Raw genomic sequence first — 26,912 nt, forward strand, 5'->3', positions numbered from 1 at the left:
CTACCGGCCCTCCCGAGCTCTGCTGAGGCCTCTCCGGCCCTTCACGTGTCCTACATGGTCACCTGGTCACGCTGGCTGTGCTGGGACTTGCAGAGCCCGCCTGTGGGACGGGGTAACTAGCCCTACACAGCTGGCTGTGCTATACAGTGAGACTGATGGATAACTGAGCAAAGCGAGCTCACACTCTAGCTAGCTAGAGACAGTATAGCATAGCCAAATAATTCTATAAACAGACATATATGCATGCGTTTATGAGACCCCTGTACTCTCCCTAATGATCTATTTATAGATGTATGTTAGCCATAGACACACATAGTGATACCCTTAGCACTACGTAACACATGCTCTTGCTATCTTTAGTATGACACAGCATATACCATAATTGTATATTTCTGTATGCATGTATACATGGTGTATATACGTTATAGGATAAAGATCTGTTAATATATGCACTAACCTACACACTAAAGGATACGATATAGCATAGACAGACTGTTATCTAGATACATGTTCTCTGTGTATATAGTACACTTTTATATATATCTATATATACAGAGAGCCATATATAACTGTCTTCATCAACAAATATATTTATGTATTATATGTATATACACATAGATGCAGTTACATAACACACTATATATTACAGATATTACAGTTATAAAATATTAATATTGTATATATAGATTGCTAGAGACTTATATGGGGATGTATGCAAATATATAAAGTATATATGCACACACTATATATATAATTATTTTTATAGCTAGTAGGTGTGTTTGTCACAGTGCTATAGCCATACATGTACACTGTACTGTAGGTAGCTGTCAAGCCAGAGGGGGCTGGGGACAGGGAGGGTGCCTGCACACAGGCACGAGCACAACACACTTGCCGCAGGCAGGTAGCCCGCGTGACCATGTGCCTAGAAAGGCCTCTAGCTGCACATGTGTGCACATACTGTATGGGGGGGGGGAAGGAAAGCCCTGCTATAACCACGGAACACTGCATCATCTCTCAGGGTCACACACACTAGGTTATATATATATGACTGCACATGCCCACTACAGACAGAGCCATGTAACTACCTAACATACTCACACCCTGGCTATCTTTAGAACCGATTGCATAGTTTATCTATTTTACACATACGTGTGTGTGTGTGTGTGTGTGTGTGTGTGTGTGTGTGTGCACCTGCATGTACCCATGCACAAGCCCCCCATATAACTTGAGCCATAGGCCTTCATAATGCTCCCTTAGCCATCTATATGTTATATAGTATGTATTTTTATACATACACAGACCCTTCTATAAATATTACACACTATATATATTATAGAGTGTATAGTATAATGTGTGGTATCTTCTGTAAATTATATATTTTATATCTCTGTGTGTGTGTGTGTATGTGTGCCTGTGCATGCACACAGAGCCCTTCATATAATTCTTTCTAGCCATATATATAAAAATAAAATATAGAAATAAAAAATATATTAAAAATATTTTAGTATCTAAAAATATCATTGTGTATATACATCCTAGATATGAGGGGATGGTAAGGTACACCCTTCTATAACTATGTAATTCCATTTTATACATAGCTAGGTTTAGATATGTATATGAAAATATTTTAATATATAGATAGATACACACGGATAGACAGCTTCTCATACAAATACATATCTCTATATTCTGTGTGTGTATATATATATATATATACACACACACAGAGGCCCTTATAAAACAATCTCCATCCATATATTTTTAATATTTCTATATATGTAGATATAGCTATGTATGTTATATATATTTTATACATAGGTAATGTGCGAGCAACTTACATAACTATATAACACTTCATGTCTCACTATCCAGGCACATTTTATATATATGTATATACAAAGACATATGACCCCCCCCATAAAAGAGATGCTTATGTAACTGTATAACATACCCTTTAGCTATAGTGTTACCCTGACAATACCCACCTGCAGGTGTTAAGCTGATGTCATTGCAAGGCCACTCTCCATAAGCTTTGAGAAGTTGTGGAGATTGGGAGGATGTCCTAGAAGATGACTAACGTCACGCACCTAAAAAATGGGCTTAAAGTGGGATCCAGGAAATTACAGGCCCATCAATCATATTTCAGTCCCTGGGAAAGTTCTGGAATGAAGCCTCCTGGGGATTATCACAAGCCAAACAAAGCACATGACTGGGAAAAGCCAACACAGATTCACTAAGAGCAAATCGTGCTTCACAACCCTGATCACCTTCTATGACAATAACTTGTTCGGTTAATGTGGAGTGAGTGGCAGACATTGTCTACCTGGATTTCTCCAAGGCTTTCGATACGGTTCCCCACAGCCTCCTCCTAGAGCAATTGATGCGTTACGGTCTAGACAAAAGGTCTGTGTGGTGGGTGGGGAACTGGCTGACCAGCCGCACCCAGTGGGTGGTGGTACACAGCTCCTTGTCAAACTGGCAACCTGCCACAAGTGGGGTCCCCCAGAGGTTGATACTGGGTCCAGCGCTGTTTAATAGTTTCATAAGTGAGCTGGGTGATGGGATCAAGGGTACCCTGATGGAGTTTGCTGATGATACCAAACGGAGTGGGGAAGTGAACACTTCGGAAGGAAGAGCCACCCTGCAGGAGGACCTGGATAGGCTGGAAGAGCGGGCTAACAAGAACCTTATGACCGTCGACAAGGACAAGTGTAAGATCTTGCACCTGGGAAAACATAACCCATGAGTGGAGCACAGGCTGGGCTCTACCTGGCTGGGGAGCTGCTCTGTGGAAAGGGACCTGGGGCTCCTGGGGGACAAGCAGCTCAGTATGGTGAACAGTGTGCTGCTGAGGCAAAGAAAGCCAACGGCGTGCTGGGCTGCATCAGCAAGGGCATCACCAGCGGAGATAAAGTCATCATCCCACTCTACTCAGCACTGCCCCTGCTATACAAAAATGTTGCAGGCTGGAGAGGGCCCAGAGAAGGGCCACAGAGGTGATCGGGGACTGGGAGCCCCTGTGAGGAGAGGCTGAGAGAGCTGGGTTTGTTCAGCCTTGGGAAGAGGAGACATAGGGCAGACCTCATCACCATGCTCCAGTACTGAAAGGGTGAGTGCAAAGCAGGTGGAGACTCCCTTTTTACAAGGACTCACATGGAGAAGACAAGGGGTAATGGGTACAAGTTACTCCTGGGGAGATTCTGACTGGACTCAAGAAAATTTTTCACAATGTGAAAAATCAGCCACTGGAATGATCTCCCCAGGGAAGTGGTGGATTCCCCAACACTGGACAAGATTCATCTGGACAGGGTGCTGGGCTGTCTTGTCTAGACCGTGCTTTTGTCAAGAAAGGCTGGACCAGGTGATCCTTGAGGTCCCTTCTAACCTGGTATTCCATGATTCTATGTATTATAGAATATACACATACACGTGTGTGTACACACAGAGAACCTTAAATAATGTTCTCTCTCTATAGTCATCTATATACTATTTTATGTGTTTTATCCACAGAGACTCTTCTGTAACACTAGCTATAACAGCTATACTATCTATGTGTATGTAGACCTGCCACGCCAGAAGGGTCAGAGATCGCTCAGATCCGAGTATACGCGTGTTTGACATACACACACACAGCATGGGGGGGTAGAGTGTCCCACGGCCACAGCGGGGCTTCGCCGCCCCTCGCCCCGCCGTACCGGCACCGCCTCTCCCGGCCCGTACCCGCTCGCCGCCGCCTCTTCCCACCGCCCCGCACGGGGAAAATGGCGGCCGCCCCCTCGCGCCGGGAGCGGGGCGCGGGCGCCCCCCAGCGGCGGCGGGCGCTCACGGCAAGCGGCCCCGGCCCCGGCCCCGGCCCGGCTCCGCGCAGGGGCCGCGGGTAGCGCGGGCCCGGGCGGGCGGCCGCAAAGCAACGGCCGGAGGGCCCGGCCGCCCCACGCACACCCAGACGCGCCGCTGCCTGGCCCGGGCCCCTTGCAGGGAGCGGGCGGCAGGGCGAGCCCCTCTCACCCTGCGCTTGCCTTGGCCGCCCGCGGGTGCTCCCATCGCCCGTGTGCCTGGGCGGGAGGAGAAGCCAGAAACCGCTCTGCATCAGGACATCCAGTCGGTTCCCAGGTTGGATCAGCTCCTGCTGATGGGCAAAGCCTGCCGGCTCCAACTATATACTTCCAAGAATTAATAAATGCAGGGGTACAGACATTCTTCTTGGTCTCAGCATGCCTGAGCCTCCCCATCACTGTACCGGGATATCCTCAGGGCAAGGCTGAGAGAGCAGCAGAGCGCCACTGGTCAAGGGCCCCCTATCCCCATACCACGGGGACAAACTGTGGGAATGTCTTGATCTGACATAATTATCGAGGCCTAAAAATCACCATCACCCACTCCACCCTGACTTCCCTCCTGGTCAGGCTGTGCATGACAAACAAGTGCCGGGCAAGCTCCCTCTGCCCTGCTGACACTGGGGACGACCCTTAGATGCTGACAGGGGGTGACGGTGCTGGGAGCCGGGGCCCAGGGCTGTGGGGCTCAAAGGCACCAGCCAAGGGACCCCCCTCCAGCTTGGAGGCGAGATGGCTTTGTGCCCTTAGTGGGCTCAGGCAAGGTCTTGGATCAGGCAAATGCTAGGGCAGGGAGGCAAAAGCCTCCATTCTGCTGCCAGCTGCCTCAGTTCGCAGGAGGGAAGGCAGCCTGGCTGTGCTGGGTGCCATCTCCGAGAGGAACCTTCTTCAGGTTAAATACTGACCCACATCAATCAGCTGGCCGAGCCAACCCCTCCTTACTGCACCCATCTCATACACAACAGCCCCCGGAGAAACGTCTGTCTGAGAAGGGGATTATACAGCATGACCTATTCTGCTCCGCCTCAGTGTGCCCTCCCGCACGCCTTGCTGCCCTGCGCATTGCAGTGCGGGGCTTTAACCGTGCTGGAACGCCAGCAAGGTGCTCTCCACCCGTATGGTGAAGCTGTGCCAGGCAGGCTGCAGTCACCCCTTCTGCCACACTGCTGAGAAGCAGCTACCACAATGTAAAACAGTGCATGAGGAAAAGCGAAGCAAGCAGGTCTTAGTGCTGAGCTATGACAGCCCAGACGGACTTGCAGTTCCCTGCATGACTTGCCTGAGCTCTGGTCTGTATGAGAAAGTTCATGCTTTTTTTAAAAAAATGTAGCTTACAAACATATCTGAGAGTAAGCAACTCTGAAATTATGTGTTTACAGAAAAGAGTTACACTTGCCTGCGGAGCTGTCAACTGCATGTAGTTCACATCTGACAAATGCTCTGCGTGCAAAATGGCTTGAGCCCAAGCTATTTAAAAAGAGAGCTGGATTTAGGTACTTGGTACGTGCAACTAAACTGATGGCAGTATAATATCATTCATAGTCTTATATTCCATCTACAACATGTCAGAGAAAGCATTTTCCTCCCACAGCAATGATCCTTTTGGAGCCCTGAGGAGACTTCAAAACCTTTTGTGAAAACACTAATTCTACTGAGGACCATTTTCTAAACTATAAAAATCACACAAAATGGCTGAAGTGGTTACGACGTACACAGAAATCCAAATTTCCCAACTGTACAAAAGGCAGAATAGTCATCCTTTAGCTTCACTTTTCAAGACCAGAATTTGCAGCCATATAAAATCCATTTCCAAGAGGTCTAACACAGTGAGCCTCTTACACTGCCAGAATCACTGCACAGCTTGACAACACAGAAATGTCTGCTAGGAAGAAACCCTGCCATCAGTCTATATGCAAAAGTTAAAACAAAGTCTGTACCAGAACCCTGCTTTGAAGGAAATGTGAAACAATACCTGTCCTCCATTATACCCAAGTTAAACTTCATCAAAGATGTCAGCTCTGTCAGCAATAAACTGATGCAGAATTCCAAGAGTGAAGCCCGTTACCTGCCAGGGTATAGCATCTTTGGTTTACAAACACATCCTTGTCATGAGCTAATTTTGTCCTCTTTCAGTCTGGTGCTACCCATCACATCTAATGAAGCAAAACGGGTGTTATTCCATTTTTAGCACCATGTGGATTAAACAACGTCTCCTTAGCAAGGAGGCTCCCATTACTGAATTTGTCCTCTGAACAAAACCACAGCTGAATTGTGAGGTGCCCTTCTCTTGGCCAGAGATATCAATTTGTGAGTCATTAGCTTGAGGTGGAGAATAGAAGAATAAGAAAGTCAATCTGAGAGCCTTTTTGCGGGCAAAGCTCTTATTTCCTATGCTGTTTGAAGAGGCACTGCAAGACCTGCCCTTCTGTTTTAATGTTGCCTTGGCGTGTCTGATCCTAAGGCTATGACCTATGACTGAACTCTTCGAGTCATGATATTTTTGCCAAGAAACAGAAATATCTGATCTGTAGCAGTAACAATGACATTCATTAAAATTTTTATATGCCTATATGGGGAAAAATTTTCTAGTCAAAGCTTAAAAAAGTCCCCCTCCCAAATACCACCTAGCAGTGAACAAGGACCGAGCCACGGGAATCCCCCTTGCGCTTGCCACCCCACCAGCCTGCTGGTACGTGAGGACATCGATGCAGCTGTTCCTGCCTGCATCCAGTCCCACTGCTGAGAACAGATGACCAAGTGCTGGGGACCTGTGAGAAGAGTCACGTGTGCCTCCAGCTTGTGTGCCAGGAGCTCCTGAAAGATGCTGCTGGGGAAGATGGTCACATCTTAATGAGCTTATCTGCTAACATTTAGAGTGGCCCCTCTTCTACTGTATTTGCTGTATCATGAACATATATGTGTATAAATATGTATTTTTCCCTCTTTTAAAAGCCTCTCTCCCCATTATCCATGATAATGTGGAGAGTTAAGAGAGCTTTTTCTTTTAAAAGCGATTATGACTATGTGCAACCTTTGCTCCTGAGTCATTCACACAGAAAGCACAGACAAGCCCCCCTGCTGTGAGGTGACAGCTCTGTCTGGCTCTGCGGGGCTTTGGTATTCATAGCTCCACGAGGTCATCGCTGGAAAAAACCTTGACAGTGATGTGACCTGGCACCTCCACTGCTTCTCGGCTGCCTCTCCCTCGGAGCTGCAGAGTCTGCTCTTCTCTGGGGTCACTGGGTGAAGCTGCCAGCACGGCCTGTCCGAGGAACTGATCGCACAAGACGTTGCTGTTCCAGACCTAGAAACATTGGAACAGGAATAAACCCAGCTGAAGCAGTGCTTCTCTCACACTCCACCTGAAAGGGTTGTGCTGGAGGAAGGTCACCCCCATTAACCCCTTGAAAAAGCAGTGAGGAGGGGGCGTACATCTAAATTTAACTAATTGTCTAGAGAGCATGTGGAAGAATCTGGATTTGCATGTTCATTTACATACACTACGCAAATAAGGATCTAAATGCAGTTTTTTGCTTTCTAGGTCACAGCCTGACTAGAAGAGGAATAAAAATTACCTGTTTGAGCTCATCAGCAGTAAAAAACTGCATGCAGTCAGCTGCTCTGTGCCACTCTGCCTGCTTGTGCTCACTTCTACAGTGTCTTCAGTGCTCTTCCTGACTGTGTCAGAGCCAGGTCCACACTGCTAGACCAAGGCATGGCAGTAGTTTTGGGGTCCTTGGACATGTCCTTTGTCATTACTCAGGATGAGGTTGGGCATATAGCAAGTAGCAACTGAAATGGTGTTAAATAGTGTGTTTTGCCTCTAGACTCACATGCCAGTATTTGTTTGGTCTGTGAAGTTCATAGTATCCAACTTCCAGTTATCCTGGAAAAGTCAAAGTGTCTGAGCTGCTGTTGTGGTTTAACCCCAGCCAGCAGCCAAGCACCAAGCAGCCACTTGCTCACTCTTCCCATCCTCCCAGAGGGATGGGGGTAGGAGTTGAAAAAAAAAAAAAAAAAGTAAAACTTGTAGGTTGAGATAAGAACAGTTTAATAACTAAAGTAAAATATAATAATAATTTAAAAATATAATAATAATAGTAATGAAAAGGAACATACCAAAGAGAGAGTAATAAAGCCCAAGCAAAGACAAGTGATGCACAATGCAGTTGCTCACCACCCGCTGACCGATGCCCGAGCATCAACATGCCCCTCCCGGCCAACTCCCCCCAGTTTCTGTACCCCTGATACTCCCTTGGCTAGTTCTGGTCAGCTCTTCTGGCCGTGTCCCCTCCCAGCTTCTTGTGGACCTGCTCGCTAGCAGAGCATGGGAATCTGAAAACTCCTTAACTTAGCATAAGCACGACTTAGTGACGCCTAAACATCAGTGTCTTATCAACATTATTCTCTCACTAAATTCAAAACATGGCATTGCACCAGCTGCTAGGAGGAAAATTAACCCTATCCTAGCTGAAACCAGGACAGCTGCACACTGTAGAGAGATGGGTTGAGGTCCTGTGTGTAAATCAAATCTTTACTAAGGATTAGGTAATCCTGCACATGCCAAGAACACAGACCATGTTCCATTAGATATTGTATCAGTTCCCTCTAACCCATAACTGCAGTCTGTGGTTTGAGGGATAACACCGCTGTCATAACTCTCCTTCTATTTATAATATTTGCAGAATATACCTGTTAGTTCAGAGGAGTACTATGGCACAGGAGTACCATGCACCAGCACTGTGTCAGGCAGTGAAAAGTCAGAAATGTATCTCCTCTTGCAACACTGTGCTATAGGGCTATTTCAATTTCTGGCACTTACATGCCACAGTGATTTGATTCACAGGTTCACTGTAAGATCTCCCTATACTGATAAAGAAGACATAGTCCTTAGTATTTGCCTAATACTAAACAACGGTATGTATCAAACTGAAATGCCATTCCACTCTCCCAAAGTTTTCCTGGACTACCTCATCTAAATACCAAGCTCTGTTTCTTCACCTAGTGCTGAGGTAAACAGTGTGGTCTAGTTCCCAGAGGGCTAGAATTCAAGGTAAAAAACTTCTTAATAGCTTTAGTGTTATTTCAAACACTGACTCTGGACAACTTGGTTTTCTTTTGTCTGTTTTGTCAGGTACCAAATAAGGCAAAAGGTAGTTCTGTAAATTCCTTCAAAGCCTTGGCATGAAATATGCCTTCTGATCCCTGTCATCAGTTGCTCCTTTATGGAAGAGACCTAGAGCAGAGTATCAGTGGAAGAGCTGAACAGCTCCAGGCATAGCCCAGTAAGGGGAGCAGAGTTTCTCAGACATCAAGCCCAGTGATGCTGTTATGCTCCCCTATGTGCCTTTAGCAGCCCACTCTGCATGGCTTATCTCACCTGGACAATGATAGGACTGTCGATGTTCTTTCTGTAGAAAATCACTTGTGTGTCGAAGATGGCATTGCTTGTATCATGCTGCACAGGGGAGCGCATGCTTTGGTTTTCACACTTGATAAGCACATAAGGATCTGCTCCTAAAAAAACAATCAGCAGCACAGCTCTTAAGACACAGAACAGCAGCTGAGACCTACCCAAAACCCAGCAGAAGCAATCCCCTCCTGTGCCTGGCAGCACCACTGCGACTGAGCACAGGAGCAGGGCATCAGAGCACCTCACACCCCCTGCTAGCTGCCCATCACCAGCAGAGCTGAAATACCTCATTCTTGTAACAACTGGAAGCTCAGAGCTGGAAACCAAGCACCATCTGCTGTGAAACCAGCTCACTCATAGACTGGGACTGAGATCTTTCCACATTCCCTTGCTGTGCATCTTCCTGGCTCATCTAACAGCAAGTCTTCAAAGTGACACTCAGCTCCCCAACACTGCTCTCGATGGGAGAGCCAAAATGCTTCTGTGCATGTGCAATCTGATATGTACTTCTGGGCACTGAGGCCAAAATGGAAAGTAAAAACTGTTCATTGTCCTCAATTCTGATGGAGGCCAAGAACAGGAACTGCACAGAACTGCTGTTAGATCACTGAATGCATATCTTGGTGCCCACCTTTATAGTGCCGAGCTTCAAATTGCTGTCTACTGTATTTTGGTATGAGTATCGGTGTTAGGAGGTAGTTTTCAAGATGCAGTTTCTCTTCTAGAAACTAAAATATTGTCAATACGCAAAAACATTTTGTAGGAGTGCACTGGTTACAACAATGTCAAAGGACATCCTCCCCAGTTTTTCATTTCATTTCATTTCATTTCTATTTTCTTTCCATTCCAATAGGGAGCAAGCATTTATTTGGAAACACCTGCCTTTAGCCTCAAACAGAATGGACTGTTCCACTTTCTAATTAACTTTTAATTAAACATAGGCGCTACCATTTTTAAAAATTTTTGTCCATTCCTATTGTTAATGACAACATATCTGTTTTTCCACACCTTGCTACTTTTTAGATATGGATTTTAAATAGACCCATTGAATGTAAGTCAGACTCGTGATCTTTTCTTACACACATTTTGTCACCATCTACTTGAAAATACCACCACTGGAATGAGAACCATAAGGCAGCATAATTTTAAGGCAGCTTTCATGTTTTAACAGTTCATACCCAGGATGATTCTCCTCAAACACATCACTCACTTGCAGGAATGGATACCAACATCTCACGCAAAACAAACCACGTACCAGCTACATCTAGAACAGAAATAGCTACTTCCACTTACAAGAAAGAAACGGATTTTTCTATATGCTGCACTATGATTACACCTGGCCAGACATGCGATAGGCCTGTTACCCCGACAACATCTCACACTTTCAATAGCAGGTAGAAATATATTGGCTTTTCTGATAGACAATTACTTTTTGTGTCACTGAATGTGTGGATTTAGCTCTGGGGCATGGGGTGGCACCATGCTGTGTAATCAGTGATGGAAAAGCTCCCCCCTTTGCACAGAGATTTGGAAGATGGATCTGAATAAAATGGGGTCTTGCATGAAATGGTGTCAACTACTTTGGCTGAAGGCAAAGAGCAAAGCAACATCTGATTATTTACAGTAATTAAGAGAAAAAGGGCATAAGAAGGATTGGGGAAAGGATAGAGCTTAAAGAGTTAACAGGTCGATCTACTGGATGAGGGAGCTGTTAATGAAGGGACTTGCTAAGTGAAAGGAAAAACAAAACTAACATTTGAAAGATTCAAATTCTCAGAAAGAGCTAGAGGAAGAGGTAGAAGAGGAACATGAAAGGTACGTGCACAGCATGACCTCATGGCATTGCTGAATGGTCACTTGTATTAGGAGGACTGGCTCCAACTCCAGAACAAAAGAAAGAAATGGGAGTGCTGCACATGTGGAATGAGACTGGAGTTGTTCTCAGCTACGGTTGGCCCAGTTCTTTGCAGCTCTGGGCTTCGTTTATTTACATTACAAAGACAATGCAGAAAGGGCTACTATCTTGAAAAAGCAACATCCTAGTATTCGTCATGAGCTGGGAATGAAAACAACTGGAGCTGCTACTCTGGCAAGTGCTCTGGCAGTGGAAGGAGGACCGGGTTCAGTTCTCAGGCACACATATGACTCAAGCTATGCCTTGAAAACTGTGTATAAACACCTGTTTCATCTCAGCCCAGTGGCCATGCTGTTGTATTGGGAAACTGTACAAAAGAACAGTGTGAAGAAGAAAGTTGAAATCTGTAAAAACCAGAAACATTTCAACAGTAACGACATTTCTAAGACTTAAAGAAATCTGTGCACAGTAGTCTAAGAATAACTTTTTTTAAATTATTTAAGAACTGGACAGAGGATCTAACATCCACATCCTTCAGCACTGTACCAAAACAAAAGGCTTTCTAGAAAATGTTCTTGAGAAAAAGTTCTCAGAGACATTGCCATTCTTTTCCAGTTAGACCATTCTTACTGGTATATGGAGAGCTATGACAAACACAGTCACTGGAAAAAGGCACGGGCCAAACAGTGCAGACAGAGTGCTGAGACACAAGCACTGCCTTGAGAATTACGACCGGTTGTTTTGCCTTTTGCAGTTGAGTTGTTGCTCATGTGATACCTCTCAGCTTCTCCTGCAATACCCATAATGAAAGGGAGTCTTTCCACTGGCAACAGTAAATCATCCTCCTCCTCCCATCTCTGTTCCATTTTCTCTCTGCTTCCCTTCTCATGCTTTGACTGGGTATTTACCAGCTGCTTTTTGCCTTCTCCTTCCTTCTATTTCTCAGACTGCTCCCAGGGCAACTGCCATTAAAGGTACCAGATACTCTGCTTACCAGGTATGTCACATACCAGGGATCACAATATCTAGTTTAGAAAATAAGTGGTGAAAGGCAATTAAACATGCGAATTCAGTGGGAAGACTTAAAAATGCAAAAGGTGATTTGTTCTCAAAGATAAGCTCTTGGGAAAAGAGTGACAGACAGCAATGAGAGCAATTTTTAAAACAGGCTTGGGAATGCGAGACATAAAATCTCCGAGCACACAGTGCTTCCTCATCTTCTTGCAAACTTGCCCCTGCATTTGGCTCACAGTTGGATCAACTTCACAACAAGCTAACTCAGAGAGAGGTACTTCCAAGAGAAGCGGCCTGTATGCATTCAGAATTGAGCCTGGGCAGCTAGATTTATCCACTATTCATGACAATGGCAAGCCATTCATTATTTTTTCCAGACAGGGCAATGGATCAAAGACAGCAGCAAGAAGGAGCTTTCCAATAAACATTTAAAACAGAGATTAAACAACTTTCCTCTGGCAGGGAGCAGGGTTCTGATGACAACCAGCTCGTGAACTAGGCTGGATGTGTGCTCACTGTGCAATCTTCATTGTCTTCCAGTTTTGTTTAAGTAGCTGCTCAGAAATTTGTGCTAAGCAGAACTCTCAGATGACAGTGATGGGCTTATGTGAATATCAGTGCATTCGAGTCAAAATCTCTCTATCCTAGTTACACCAAAAAATGCTGTCTGTTCAGGCTGCTCTTACTTTTCTGCAACTGCATACCCCAGTGTCAGAGTATAGAGACATCCTGATGTTTTCAGGACAGTTTGTCACAGAGATATAATGCCATGTCTCAGTTCTCAGGAACCTCAGAGTGAATCATAACCTCCTCATTTATCATGAAGCTTTGTCTTCTCTCTCTGCTAAGGGATGATAGTGACAAACCAGGCAGGTGGCTGGATAAGGCGGAATATAGCTGACAGATGACAGAGACTGAGCATAAAAAAAGAAGCAGCTTGAGAGCTGAAATGCTGCAGATCAGAAGGTGAAGAAGTCAGGAAACCCTTGTGAAATGCAGTGGGGCTGATCAGACAACAGTTCACATAAAAACAAGTTGTCAACGACGTTCTCACCAGAAAATGAGTACACTTTGTGTAAGGCTCTCTTAGCAGCAGGCAAACAACCACATAATTTACCTATTTTCTACTTGAATAAACATTCCTAACCTGAAAGGAAACCTCTACTCGTCACTACTAATGGCAATTGCTGTGTGGCCTCTTCCCTCATCTCACAGTATTAATTAGACAGGAGGCTGCTATTTACTTTTAAATCTAGTTCTCATCAGAAAATGCTCCTGGAGCAGCAGGTAAGGCTGGTATTTTGGTAACTGCTCATGTGACTCTGAGGTCTAAACTCACTTCTGAGGAAGCTGGTCTTTTTCAAATGCCTGGCTGCTATGTCTCTTTGAGATAAGCATGGGAGAGGGTCCAGACATGAATCCAGAGAAGCTAGAGAGGAGACAAGAGATGACAGGGAGTTGCATTCTTTTGTGACAGTATTAGGAAGCACTCTTAGCGTATGGGATATTTAATGTCCCTGGACACAGTACTACTGTAAATCCAGCCAGCCAGTGTGCTTCAAGGAATTTCTATATCCACTCTTTTAATCTACCCAAAAAAAACCCCAAATGTGAGAAATACGTACTGTACCCAGCTTTTTATGTTACCAAAATGGACTCTAGTATCAGTTGAGAGCTTTGCCAAATTTCCCAGCAAGGTGCCCTTAGAAGGCAGAGTGCCACTTATGGGCGTAATCCTTGTCATTGCGCAGCTTGATTTTATTGTGTAGCACAAATGTCAGCAGTACACATTTGGCTTCATGGCTTTTTTATTTACAGTTCCTACTTCACATGTCTGAAGCTGCTATAAGATACGGCATTCTGCAAGTCAATCAGTGAATGTACTCTGTGAATTGGAGATATTTATAGGAAAAAAAAGGCTAATAATGAAAGATTCAAACAGGGATTTCACAGCAGAAATCAAGATAATGGGGAAGCTACTGAAGTGAAGTAACTCGGCTCTCCTTCAGTGCCCCCTGAATGAATGAGATTTGGAACTACAGGCTGGAAGGAGACAAAGGCTTTTACTGAAAGCTTTATGTTGATACAAAGGGAAGATATTTTAACTTTTACGGTAAAGTTTTATTCAAAGTCAAACAATAAGATTCATTTAGGTTTTGTGTTCAAAGCCCCTTATGTTTTTGATGAATTTAAAAATGGCATGTTGTTTCACACAGGGAAATGGAAACACTTCAGAAAAAAAAAAATTGACAACAGACTTTTTTTCAGCCACTTGATGAATTCAGTACTAATTCACAAATAGAATCACTTGACCCAATTATGCATTTTTTCAGCAGATAAAATAATCAAGCAGAAGTTTTGCTTAGGTTTAAACAGAAAATCTGTGAGTCCACTTCCTACAGACAGTTCTTCCCATAATAGGTTACATTCTCAGTTTTGTCAGGGTAGTCATCAGCCCAACACTGGATGCTGAAATCAAAGTGGAATAAGACGCTTCAACTCAACCTGGCCATGTGTGGTAGTACTGAGTCCTAAAGGTATTTGGGCTATACTGTAACTAGAGTATTTATTACACATTGGTTGTAAGTCCTATTTGTGTATTTCTGAGAGTCTGTGTCACAATGCACCAAATCTCACAATGCTCTCTGAGCTCAAGCCTGGTCTTTGGCAGCTGCAGGCAATTGTTTTTAATGATCTTGTCAAGGCTGTAATTGTGCTAAAGATTGTGAAATGCTAAGGGTGGGGAATTGGATTTCATTGCTTTATGGCAGGGAATGTTAGAGAAAAATATTTAAGGAATTTTAAAGAAAAAAAAACCTCACACCCTTAAAAATGAAGATGTCCTTCACAGGGCAAGAACAAGAACATACTGCCTCTTTTCAATGCACTGCTCTGCTATTCTTGTCACACGTAGCCCCTTCAGTCTCACCCATCCATCCTGCTTTGCTGAGAACGTGGAGCCATACCACCTGTTTGGCTGAGGTGTTTGTGGCTTCTGTTTTTCAAGAAAAATATCAGGAAAAACAAACTGAATCAATTTTCTGTATCTTTTCCCTCCAGTGTGCCTGTGCCCTGAAGAGACAACCACACTTAAAAGAAAGTGGTTTTCAGCACTGCTCAGTGGGTGCCAGGAAAAGCTATAAAGGGGACTGGAAGAAAATTGTAGCCAGCTGGTGGGAGAAATTTTACAACTGCTTTGTGAGACTGAAGATGAACTGTACTACAGGTCTCAGTCTAGTGCCTTGTCTACCACAAGAAATTAATACAACTGAGCTCCACATCTTAAACCAAAGAGAGCTGAACAGTTATCTGGAGCAAACACAGGAGATGTTTCAGGAACCTCTTTAAGTTTTCTGTTCCAATTTCACTGTAGTATCTCTGCTCCTTTGCTTTCTCCCTACCCACCACTCAACGCTGGATGTGTCTACCTTTTTCTGTTGCACTGGTCATGGAAAATGAAGGGTGACAGAGAGAAGAAGTAGAAAATAAGGAAGGAACTGACAAGTGGACAAGTGTCCTAATTAACTGTCAACATCAGGTCCCAGACAGACATTTTAGTGTCCTTCAGGACAATTCATTTGATGTGTAGATACACAGTCCTGTACAAGTCATTTAACCTCTCCCTGTCCTAGTTTACTCAGCTGAAAATGGTTGTTGAAAACCTTAATTTCCTCTCTGAAGTGCTATTAAGCTTGTAGTAATGAAAAACAAGGTGCTCTGAAAGCTATGAAATGACATTGCTGAGGTAAGTATAATACACTCCATGAGTCTGTGCGATTCAGCTGTCTCCCTGGATATTTTCCATTTACAAAACACATAACCCTGAAAGGTCAATTTCTCAGAAGGGTCTGGCTACTACTGCCCATCTGGACCAGCATAGATGACACATAACTCTTGCTGGTTTGCCTCATCTTATTCATCTGATCTCTCCTTTTGAGCAATTTTACAACGTGCTGTAAAGGAATTCCCATAAATCTTCAGTTAGTTTGGATAATTTCTGATTGCTTACATATCAACTTGGATCATCTTTAGAGGACTGAAAACGCCCCTTCCACTCTTTCAGGCTTGCTTTACACTTACCACCTGATCTGTCTTGCTTCTGTAAACCTTCTGCAGAATGAATTTTGATCTGGGTGACACTGCGTGGATAGCCGCAGAGAAGACTCCAACATGTCATTTTAGGCTTATCTGCCTTCAGCTCCCTGAAAAATCATGGGAAAAACAACTGAAACAATGAATGTCAAGCAAAACAATCAATGGTTGTGGAAATTTGGCATTTATGACATTTTTACTTCTCATCTACCATTTTGGAACTCTGTGGTACAGAAATGACAGACTTAAGAAATAAAAACAGAGCAAAGCAAAGTAAACCAAATATGTGTCATCCTTCACATGGCAGCAAAAGTGGCAGACACCCCCCCCCCCCCCCCCCCCCCCCCCGACTTTAAATCATGGAAAACAGGATCAAAGCAAGAAAAAAAATCAGCGGGCATGATTCCACGAAACACTAGTTTTGCCCTTGCAGACAACCACTGGTTTCAAAGGAGATGATGAAAGAAATAAAGAGTAACTGTAATTGCAAGTACCAGTGCTCAGTGTTCTGACCTGGAACTGGAGTTAACTACAAAAGCCAAACTAAAAGGTCAAAAGAGCCAAACTGAATTGTCCACTAGGTTCCTATGTAAAAATGTCCTGACCATGCACAAATCCCAGTGAGCCATCTAGCGATTCTTGGAGGTGACCTTGACCATCTCAAGGGCCTAGTTCTAGAGCTATATGAGCTAGTGAGTCAGGGATATTGGAGGGCAACCAGGCAACCATTTCCATGGAGGTGCAGCCAGTGTGGGCAAGGGAAGATCTTATGTAGCTGCGAATGCAACCTACCTGAGTTTTGATGGCACATCCGTGAAGAGTCTCAGGATAAACTTTGTAACGATGCCAGGATGATATGTAGTTGGGATAAGGATGTAGCGGCCTTTCTTAAGGATCCTCTTCAAGAACACAGTGCGTGTGTTGATGTACAGAGATGTGGCCACTCTCTCCTGCACAGTCAGCTTGTGTAGTCGATAGCTTCTGTTATCCTCCACCTACCGCCACAGAGCAGTATAGGGATTAATGCAAGGAGGGATATCAGAGCTTACAGGCAGGGATTTCCCTGCGCATCACACAGCCTTTTAAGGGCAGAAAAGACAATGTGCAACAAAGGCAAATGGTTTGGCAAATGGTTTTTCACCCCCTAAATTTATGTTTTATGTTTTGTTCTAAGCCTTGAAGCGGTGCTTAACTATGAACATCCTCTTCAGGGAACTGATACTTGCCACAGCACAGTTAAAATATAAGTCTTTCCAAATTAGATATATAGGCATGAACAAAACAAGGCAAATTATGCTACCTTCTGTAATGACAGTTTTCAATATATGTGGTTAACAGGTGATTGTCAAATGAATAGGTGTGATGCAGATGTCAGCAGCTCTGACTGTTAAGAACTGCCTATTTTATAGGCTAAGGCCATAGACTCAGTGTAGTCCCACTAGCTATAGCAACAGATAAAATAAACCTGATCCTCAGTGAAAAAGCAGATGCATAGCTGTTTCTCTTGCTTTCCTCCTCCTTTCAGTTCATATGCTTTCATTTTAGTCAATTTGCCCTGGGAGTGCAATTAAATTACTATTTGAGATCCCTTTGGTTCCTTTTCACATATGCTCATTGCCTACTCACTGCTCCAGCTTTTGAAAGCACTCTTGACTCTTGTTTCTAAGCGGCAAAAGAAAAACTCCAGACTTTTTAAACTCATTCACGTGGCTGTATCTGCTGATGAAATGGAGGCAGGAGCCTCCAGTGAGGAGAAAAAAACCCCTCCATGTTTCAAGCATTAGTTTTTTTTTTTTCTTTCCCTTCAAAGAGGGTAGAAAGAGCACTTAAAATTCTTTTACAAGAGGGAAAAATTATTTATGTTCCTTTAGTTCCAATAGAGTTTGAATTGAATTAAATTCAATTTAGCGCAAATAGTCTGTCTAATATCAGTTCTGGTGCTTGAGTGCAGTACACATGTAAAGCTTGGGTTGAGAGGAGAGCCAGACCCCACCAGGATAATCATGCCTCTATCTGCCAAAGATCTCATTGCCAGGATGAAGCAGGACTGCTGAATAAACTAAACCAGGAGTGCAGATGGCTGCCTACCTTGAATATTTCAAAGCCAATTGGGAAGCTGTCTCCCTTCCCTTCTTTCTTGTATTTGCGGCGATCCTCCTGTTGTAATGACACCAACACTTTGTCCTCAGTCTTCTTAACATCAAAGATGTACTAGCAGAAGAGAGAAGAGAGTAAGCTGTTAGAAATGCCTTAGGATACTGAGGATAAAGCCATCACCAAGGAAATATATGCATACAAAGGAGGCAAATGAAAATACATTTGGGGGTGGGAGAAGAGTTCTCCATATAACAGACATTCCCAGGAATTCACACCTGAAAATTAATGCTAGTAATAAGGATCTTTAAATCAAAAGTATCCGAGACACTGGAACAGGTACTTCACATAAAGGACAGCATGAGACTGTATTACAAAATAACAAGGCAGCAGAAGAGAACATCTCCTGTGAAAGCAAAAGACAATAGATGAAATTTTATTTAGATATATATATAAATCAGGAGTGAGATAAGAAAATAAACCCAACAGACTCCAGGCAGGGTCTCTCATATTTTTTGATTCTAACTTGAATACCTAGACAGGACCCGTAAATTTCAAACATCTTTGTATAGGACCTGCAAATGAAGGAATATTCTAAATCTTAGTTTAAAAAAAAAAAAAAAAACCACAACTTTTTTCCTCACCTACAACTTCTATTTAATATAAGAATGACAGGAATGCTAATTTTGGACTTTCTCAGTTTTCCTGAAAAACTTAGGAATACCCAGTAAAAAGGGCTAAGGAGGACTCCTGGATGTTCAACAGGCAAATCTTTTATCCAAACTGTTCAAAGTAACTTGAATCAACTTGGGTTTCAGACCAATCAAACAAATTTATTTCAAGTTTAGGCAGCAGTTTCCATCTCAGTAAATCAGTCTTGAATTGCTTACATCATTAAGTATCACTACCAGACCAGTTCATGAGTAAGTACATACCCTTTCAGTAGACAAAAAAGGTCATACAGGTACTTCTTTATATGACAGAGTTAAACATTCAGATTCATTCACTATTAGGGACTCCTTTAAATTTTGGGGGTTTTGTGCATATAGAGGGCAAATCTGAGTTGTCAGAACCAATGGAGGGCAAGAGGACACTATTTATGCCAAGTTTAGATAGATCTTGTACTCTTCCATCCTGAAAAACCTTTAAATGCAAAGCAAACAAATAAAAGCAAAAAACTGCAGTGGTGCACAGCTGGGTACTATGGGCACCACACGTTCAGATTTCAGCTGAAATTCTCAGACAGCGTGGAAAGGAATATCATCAGTGATTCAATTCCCCTCTCCCTGCTCCTCCAAAAGCTGCTAAAAACCAAATCCCCATTGAGTTTCCTCTGAGGTAGATACTGAGATTTCCTTGGTTACTGTTGTGGAATGATCCCCCAAAATGACTTCACATCCCTCTGTGGTTAGAGCTCTGCAGAATAAGGCACTGTCATATTTCTCATCCCTGACTCTCACTGTCTCAGCCAGCGTCACACCCACATGGAGGAAACACCAACCTCTAGCAGAGTTGGCTGAAGCACAGCGGTACTGGAAAGAAAATCAATACATTCCCAAGCCTCTGGGCTTCATTAGTTGTTCATGGTATTTACAGTCAAGATCGGCCTCCTACAGCACTACTGCTTGCTATTCTGGGCTGGCTGGTTTTTTGGTATAAATTCAATGCTTCTTTGTACTCTTATTTGTGTGTTATATCAACATTGTGTCAGAGAAAGCACAGGACCTTGAAGAGAGTCCTAGGGGTTGTAAAGAGGCTCTGTAGAGAGAATCTAAAGAGCAACATATAAATATGCAGCAACACCTCGTAAGGCATATTTTAATTCTTGTCCCTGTTGAACCATATGGAGTGTTACCTAGTCACATAGCCTAGCATGCTCCAGGACAAATGGAGGTGTGGAAGGGGAACTGTGGAAGTGTAAGAGGGCTCTCTTGGTCTGATGAGAGGTATACAACTGCAATGATCTTTGATCTGATGACATTTCAGCAGCCCTAAGGGGTAACAATCTGGAAATCAGCAGGTGGCTGTAGGAATACATTTATACTTGGCTTAAATTCCCTTATTTTAAAGGGACTGGAAGTGTCACAATCCTCTCTGTACAGAAAAACTTCACAGGAGGCCTCAGTGCCAGGCATTTCACTTGGGGAGAACAGACAGAGATTACCTCTAGACTATGGTAGTATGTGCCACAGTAATTTATAACGGCCCTAAGCGAACATAAATGTATTCCAGCACTGCTATTAAGAGCCTTTTAATCAACTAGCCTAGAGATAAAATTGGAATAAAAAGAACTTCCATTGCATCGGGCATTGCACTCAACCATAGCATGTATGTTTTGTTCTCTGTGGCAGCTAAATGCTTAGAAATGAGACCCAGGCAAGCACTTGGAACAGATCCAGAATCATACAGAGGAATATCTGAATAAAATCACCATCTGGAAATGAGGCACTGACAGAAGACAGAGCACTTCTGTCTGGACAGATCTTCTCCTTCTACACCTATATGACAGGATGAGCTGGGAGTCTGAGATTCACTCCTAGTCTGAACAGAAAAAGCTGCACTTTCCCAATATCCTGCTATGAAAATCGTGGGGTGCAGACAGAAACCTCCCATACAAGTGCAGAGAAGCAGACAAGAACACCTTTAATTAATCTAAAGTATGTGGTGACTACAAAAGAACAGAAAGGTCAATTTTCAAAGTAATAACTAAAGGAGTAAGCACCCAGACCTCATTGACATTAATGGAAGTTTTATGCTTGAATTTGCATGCACTGGGATGAAAACATGCAACACTGAGAAGGGCAGGAAGGTGAGAAATGGAGTAAGGATGGATGAACAGAGAAACTGAATAGCTTGAAAGTTACCAGGTAGGATGAGACAAAAAAATCTGTAATGCTGATGAGAGGATGAGCTTGGGGAAGAGACTGGATACTTTCAGAATCTTAGATTAGTGCAAAGGGACATGAGCTAAATACAGAGGGCCAAACCCTCAGACTGTTTAAGGATGTTAAGTAAATGGAGTTCTGTCATTATAAAATCAGACTTGCTGTTATTTTACAACTGGGAAACTGAAATTCCGGACAGGACTTTACTAATCTTGGTGTGTCTAACTCATCATCCCCAAACATGATCAGTCTTAAACAAATACCTAAACTCTTTACTGAGAGATTTCACAGAAATCACTGAAACATGCTGTGAGCCAGCATACTTCCAGAAGACAGAGACTGGCAATGAGATACCTCACAAAATACAAGGATTCCCACCTGGGGATTCTGAAGGAAGGTCTCGTTATTATCAAAGCATCCACCAGAGCGATTTAGCAGGGGCTCTGAATTCTTTGCCCAAGCCCCATGCATCATTTTCTTCTCCCAGGTCTTGTGGATACTGAAGTAGGAGGTATTCACAATCCGGCAGATGTCCACATCAGTGAAATTCTTACACCAGTCCTCAAACGTCATCCTATTCCATGGGACACCAGGAAAGTAACAGTAAAATAAACAGTGATAATCATGCAAGAAGCCAAACTAACACATGAAATCTTCCAGTAATTTAAGAGGAGGCATTGCTCAGCTGTCCAGAGAATAAACTGATTCACTGGAATGTTCCCCATGTGGAAATACTTGTGAAGCCACAAACACACTATCTGAGAACTTAATTTAAAGAAATATCACCTCAGTGTGTTTGGTCAGCTCTGGATTTGTTCTGTTGCAGCACCTAAGCCTAAAGGATAGGTTCTATCTACCAGGCTGGATTAGATAACACATATTTTGCAAAGGCAAAAGAAAAATACCTGCAATGAAAGCACTATCCACTCCTCATTATTATGGTCCATATTGTTACATCTGTCCATAAGCATGACTTGAACCTCTGTGCTCTGGACATAGCTTTTATTTAGCACCATCTCAGTGCTATAACCTGTGCCTGCTAAAGTGACGGACTAGACTGAAGAGCAGTTAAAAAAACATTCACCTCCTTTAACAGCTTGGTATCTCTGACCTACCATCATGTCCTGGCTTCTTAATGGCCCAGAACCAAACCATACAGCTGGCTTCCAGTTGCCAGTTCTGACAAAGCCAAGCAAACAGAAGACTATTCATACTAAGCCCTACTAGCACACTTGATGCAACACTGATGATCTACTGAAGAAGTTGCTGAACGGCCTCCGTGTATCTAAGCTTTAAGCAGAGTCAAAATTATTAGAGTTCTAGAGATTCTGTAGAGGACAAACACTTCTCATGCCCATGATGGAAAACACTGACAAATACCAAAATTCATTGACTGCAATTGTATTTACAGGTACCTCAGCCATGCTTGACCTAGAAATCCTACAGATAGGCACAGTAGTCAGTATACAGGATTGACAGTGTGTTCAGTATTTCCCATTCTGTCATGTAAACCAGCACAGGTGTTATTTCAGATTCTGAGTTAATGTCTTTTATATAAAAGATTTTGAGGGTGTTTGAAACTTATATTTACTAAGAGCTACTAATTTTGTTTTACTAGTTTTTAATCCATTTTTTCTGTTTTTCTCTGTTATCCCTTGAGAGTTTAAAAGAAACAGACTTTGTGCCAGGACTGGATAATCTTATCTATTTGGGGAAGTTGTTTTTGAAGCTGTTAAATGGCAGAATTAATGACAATTACTCCATGTAGCCAGTATTTCCAAACCCTTCACATGACTCCCACTCACCAGAACTCTCCATCATTCTCAAGAGTGAGTCCCAAGCTCTTAGATTCTGATTTGCTGACTTTTTTCCACTCCTCAGAACTAAAACACAAAAAAGCAAAAAGCAAAAAAAAAGAGTTAAAAAAAGAACAAAGACTATTAATAACTTACATTAAAAACTCTCACCTGCAAACAAAATACAAATAAAATTATCTCACGGTCTCTTGTTATAAAGGTAACATTGGAGTACTGAAAGGACAGATGATATTTAGGAAAAAAAGTGTGGGGCTTATAGGAGGAGTTTTAAAACATGAATTGAATAGAAAGCTACCGAAAAACAAAGATATCAACGGGAAACTGGCACAACTAGAGCAGAACCTTATTCACAACCTCCCTTAGGACACTTAAACAGCTGGTTTGGAAGGTTGTATGAGATTGACTACATTCCCTGAAGTTCCTTCAAAAGAAACCAGGTTTTCCTCCTCAGGAGCTTATGAGCACTTCACTTAGACCATTCTCTTTATCCTTCAATCTCCTTAAATAAAACAGACCTGAGGTCTGAGATTTCCCCAGAGAGCCTTTGAGAAGAAACTGTTGCTGCAGGAGCCTAGTGTCCAGTTTCCAGAGTAACACTACACTGCATAGACACTTCATTGCCTACATTAGCATACAATTTATATGCTTTGCGTTTGTCCCCTGGGGGCACCTGTCTCTTTCCACTGACTGCAGGGGAGCACAAGATCCTAAATACAAGTAGTCTGATGCTTAAATCAGACAACATGATAGAAGACAGCATAAGACCCTTCCCTAATGTGTTACACTAGACAGAGCCAGAATTCCCCAGTCCCTTTCCAAAAGTACTTGGACGATATAGTTGAAGGTGGTTGGCAGGAGGGAGAGGAGGTTGCTTTCAATAAGAGACATTTACTTAACCTATTTGGAAATTTTCAATTTAATTCTGTCAGGCTAAAAACCATGGGCCAACCTCAGACTCCTCAGTGCTTGTGCTGAATTGAGTGGCAGCTGTGCCAAGACAAGAGCTGGTGGGGAACCACAAGGGCTTAAGTTAAACAAGACACAGTAGCTCTTCTGCACATTCTTTGCATTTCACCTGAACCAAACTCTTTGAAAGAAATAGATTTTTGTTAGCTAAAGCATGGAAGACAAGAACTTAATATGCTGTTGTTAAGAACATCGCATTATTATCATAGAATCATGGAACGATAGAATAGTTGGAAGGGACCTTACAGATCATCCAGTTCCACCCCCCTGCCACGGGCAGGGACACCTTCCACCAGCCCAGGTTGCTCCAAGCCCCGTCCAACCTGGCCTTGAACCCTGCCAGGGAGGGGGCAGCCACAGCTTCTCTGGGCAGCCTGTGCCAGGGCCTCACCACCCTCACAGGGAAGAATTTCTTCCTTGTATCTAATCTGAATCTCCCATCTTTCAGTTTAAAACTGTTACCCCTCATCCTATCCCTACACCCCCTGATGCAGAGTCCCTCCACACCTTTCCTGTAGCCCCTTTAAGCATTGGGAGGCCGCTCTAAGGTCTCCCCAGAGCCTTCTCTTCTCTTCTGAACAACCTTAACTCTCTCAGCCTGTCCTCACCGGGGAGGTGCTCCAGCCCCTGATCATCTTTGTGGCCTCATCTGGACCCACTCAAGCAGGTCCATGTCCTTCTGATGTTGGGGGCCCCAGAGCTGGACACAGCACTGCAGGGGGGGTCTCACGAGAGCAGAGCAGAGGGGGAGAATCCCCTCCCTCGCCCTGCTGGCCACACTGCTCTGGATGCAGCCCAGGACACGGTTGCCTTTCTGGGCTGTGAGCGCACATTGCTGGCTCACAGTCAGGTTTCCATCCACCAATACCCCCAAGTCCTTCTCCTTGGGGCTGCTCTCAATCCACTCCTCGCCTGGATTTGTGCTTGGGATTGCCCCGGCCCATGGGCAGGACCTTGCCCTTGGCCTTGTTGAGTTTCATGAGGTTCACACTGTCCCACCTCTCCAGCCTGTCCAGGTCCCTCTGGATGGCCCATCCCTTCCCTCCAGCGTGTGACCGCACCACACAGCTTGGTGTTGTTGTTGAACTTGCTGAGGGTGCCTCGATCCCACTGTCCATGTCGCCAAGAAAGATGTTAAACAGCACCAGTCCCAACACCAGCCCCTGAGGAACGGCACTTGTTTCTGCTCTCCATCTGGACATCGAGTTGTTGACCACTGCTCTTTGAGCATGACCATCCAGCCAATTCCTTATCGACCAGGTGGCCTATCCATGTCTTTCCAATTTAGGGACAAGGATGTCATGCAGAACAGTGTCAAATGTTTTGCACTTATTATTTATTAAATGCTAACAGTGTCTGGTAAGCAGTGTTGAACTGTAACATCCTAGTTAAGCGTTTTTCATGTGTAAATTGCAGTGATGGAATATATTCCCTCCAGCAGTCATTTCTGTCTCTGTAGGGGTGCCTGCTAAGATCATGGCCCATATTAAAATTCATTAGAAAATAATTCAAGAAATTACAAATATGGCAATTTTACAGCATTTTTCACCAGTCACTTAAATTATCTAAGAATAAAAGACTTATACCATCCCAGCAGCTAGCAATTACAGATGAGAAACTGAGTCACAGTCAAACTCAATGATGAAGCTGGGGACAAACCTCATGTTCTTGACTCATCACCTTAATCATAGGCTATTTTTCTACTCATGCTCCAGTGTGGCAGAACAATGATGCGTACAGTAAACTAAAGCCCAGGAAGCCATAACCTCCTGGCTCCTCCAGGATGTGTCTATTTGCTCAAGGAATGCTATACTTGGGAAGAGATGGCACAACGGTTCAGCCATCACTGAGTATTGCAGACTGATGTCGTGTCTCAGTGCTTAACCACGCATCTAACAGCCAGTGGCCCCAGTCACAGTTTCATTCCTTTGACATGGGATTTTCACCACTTACTTGTCACTCCAGGCACCGTTCCACTCTCTTTTTCCCCAGGGGTTCCTCAGTCTGATCATGAACAGCTTTTCTGCCTTAAAAGAGAATATGAGCCTTTCTCCAAGGCGCAGCTTCCGAATTGCTGTCACTGAGTAGGCATGGCCAACGACAAGACCCATCTCTGTCTCCACTTCATTGCTTCTGCCAGAGGAAGCCTTTAGCACCAAGAATGACAATTAAAAAAAACAACTCGCATCATTGAGGGACTTGACATCTATGCATTCAAGAGGCACAACAGGGAAGGCTTGTCTTCTTTTGCAGAGTTTTACATTCCCTACCCAAGTGATTTGACTATGTGGGAAAACAACAGCACTGGGGCTCAAAACTAGTGGCTCACTAGTCTGGCCTTTTTCATTATAGTGTCTGACAAGTCCTAGAAGATGAATCAGAGCAGAGGAGAGAGAATACTGCCTGCTACAGCCATTCTGTTTCCTCCTGGCCTCAGACAGTTAAAGACCAGGCTGATGGACAACCTTTATCACCCCTTCCAAAATCTTGTAATCTTTACTCTTCTGTATATTGATGTGCTCAGGCATAGCACTGTCTGGTGGTGTCCTCAACCAGACACTTTGTAGGGCCTAAGGATTTAGCTGTTTCTGTGTTGCAGTAAATTTGATATCCAGGAAGAACTACTGGCTGTGAGTAAAAATAGAGGTCAAAGGCAAGAAAACTTTCTAGCCATTTGTCAAACCTGTCCTTTACCTCACTTGTGACCTGGCAGGCCTCTCCTACGTGGCAGCTGCAGGCTTTCTTAGGAACTGGGTTTGCTCCTCATAGACTTCACGTAAGAAGCCTAGTTTCCAGCAGTGATTAGGTAGTAAACTGTCCTGCTCGATGACCTCAGCCTGATCAGATGCTGATCTAAGAATACATAAAAACTGTAAGCTCTGAAAAAGACCACAATTTAATTTAATGCATCCAGATCAAAATCTCCTAAGTACACTTAAA

At 43.6% G+C, this 26,912-nt stretch overlaps 1 protein-coding gene across 3 annotated transcripts in view; it reads right to left on the reverse strand.

Moving 5' to 3' along the window:
• Positions 1-3,977: 3,977 nt before the first annotated feature.
• Positions 3,978-26,912, reverse strand: part of CAPN6 (calpain 6) — a 58,339-nt gene continuing 35,404 nt past the window's right edge. For 2 of the 3 annotated variants that reach the window (XM_074914887.1, XM_074914886.1), the window contains 8 exons: positions 25,926-26,119; positions 22,995-23,072; positions 21,568-21,763; positions 18,299-18,421; positions 17,003-17,205; positions 16,202-16,320; positions 9,217-9,353; positions 3,978-7,140 (listed from right to left, as the gene is read on the reverse strand). In XM_074914887.1, the coding sequence (XP_074770988.1) occupies positions 6,958-7,140; positions 9,217-9,353; positions 16,202-16,320; positions 17,003-17,205; positions 18,299-18,421; positions 21,568-21,763; positions 22,995-23,072; positions 25,926-26,119 (1,233 nt within the window). In that variant the 3' untranslated portion in view covers positions 3,978-6,957. Of the gene's footprint in view, positions 7,141-9,216; positions 9,354-16,198; positions 16,321-17,002; positions 17,206-18,298; positions 18,422-21,567; positions 21,764-22,994; positions 23,073-25,925; positions 26,120-26,912 lie in introns of all 3 variants that reach the window. The other variant, XM_074914884.1, reaches the window with a different exon arrangement.

The sequence above is a fragment of the Athene noctua genome, chromosome 11 (assembly GCF_965140245.1).
Source record: "Athene noctua chromosome 11, bAthNoc1.hap1.1, whole genome shotgun sequence".
Lineage (NCBI taxonomy): Eukaryota > Metazoa > Chordata > Aves > Strigiformes > Strigidae > Athene > Athene noctua.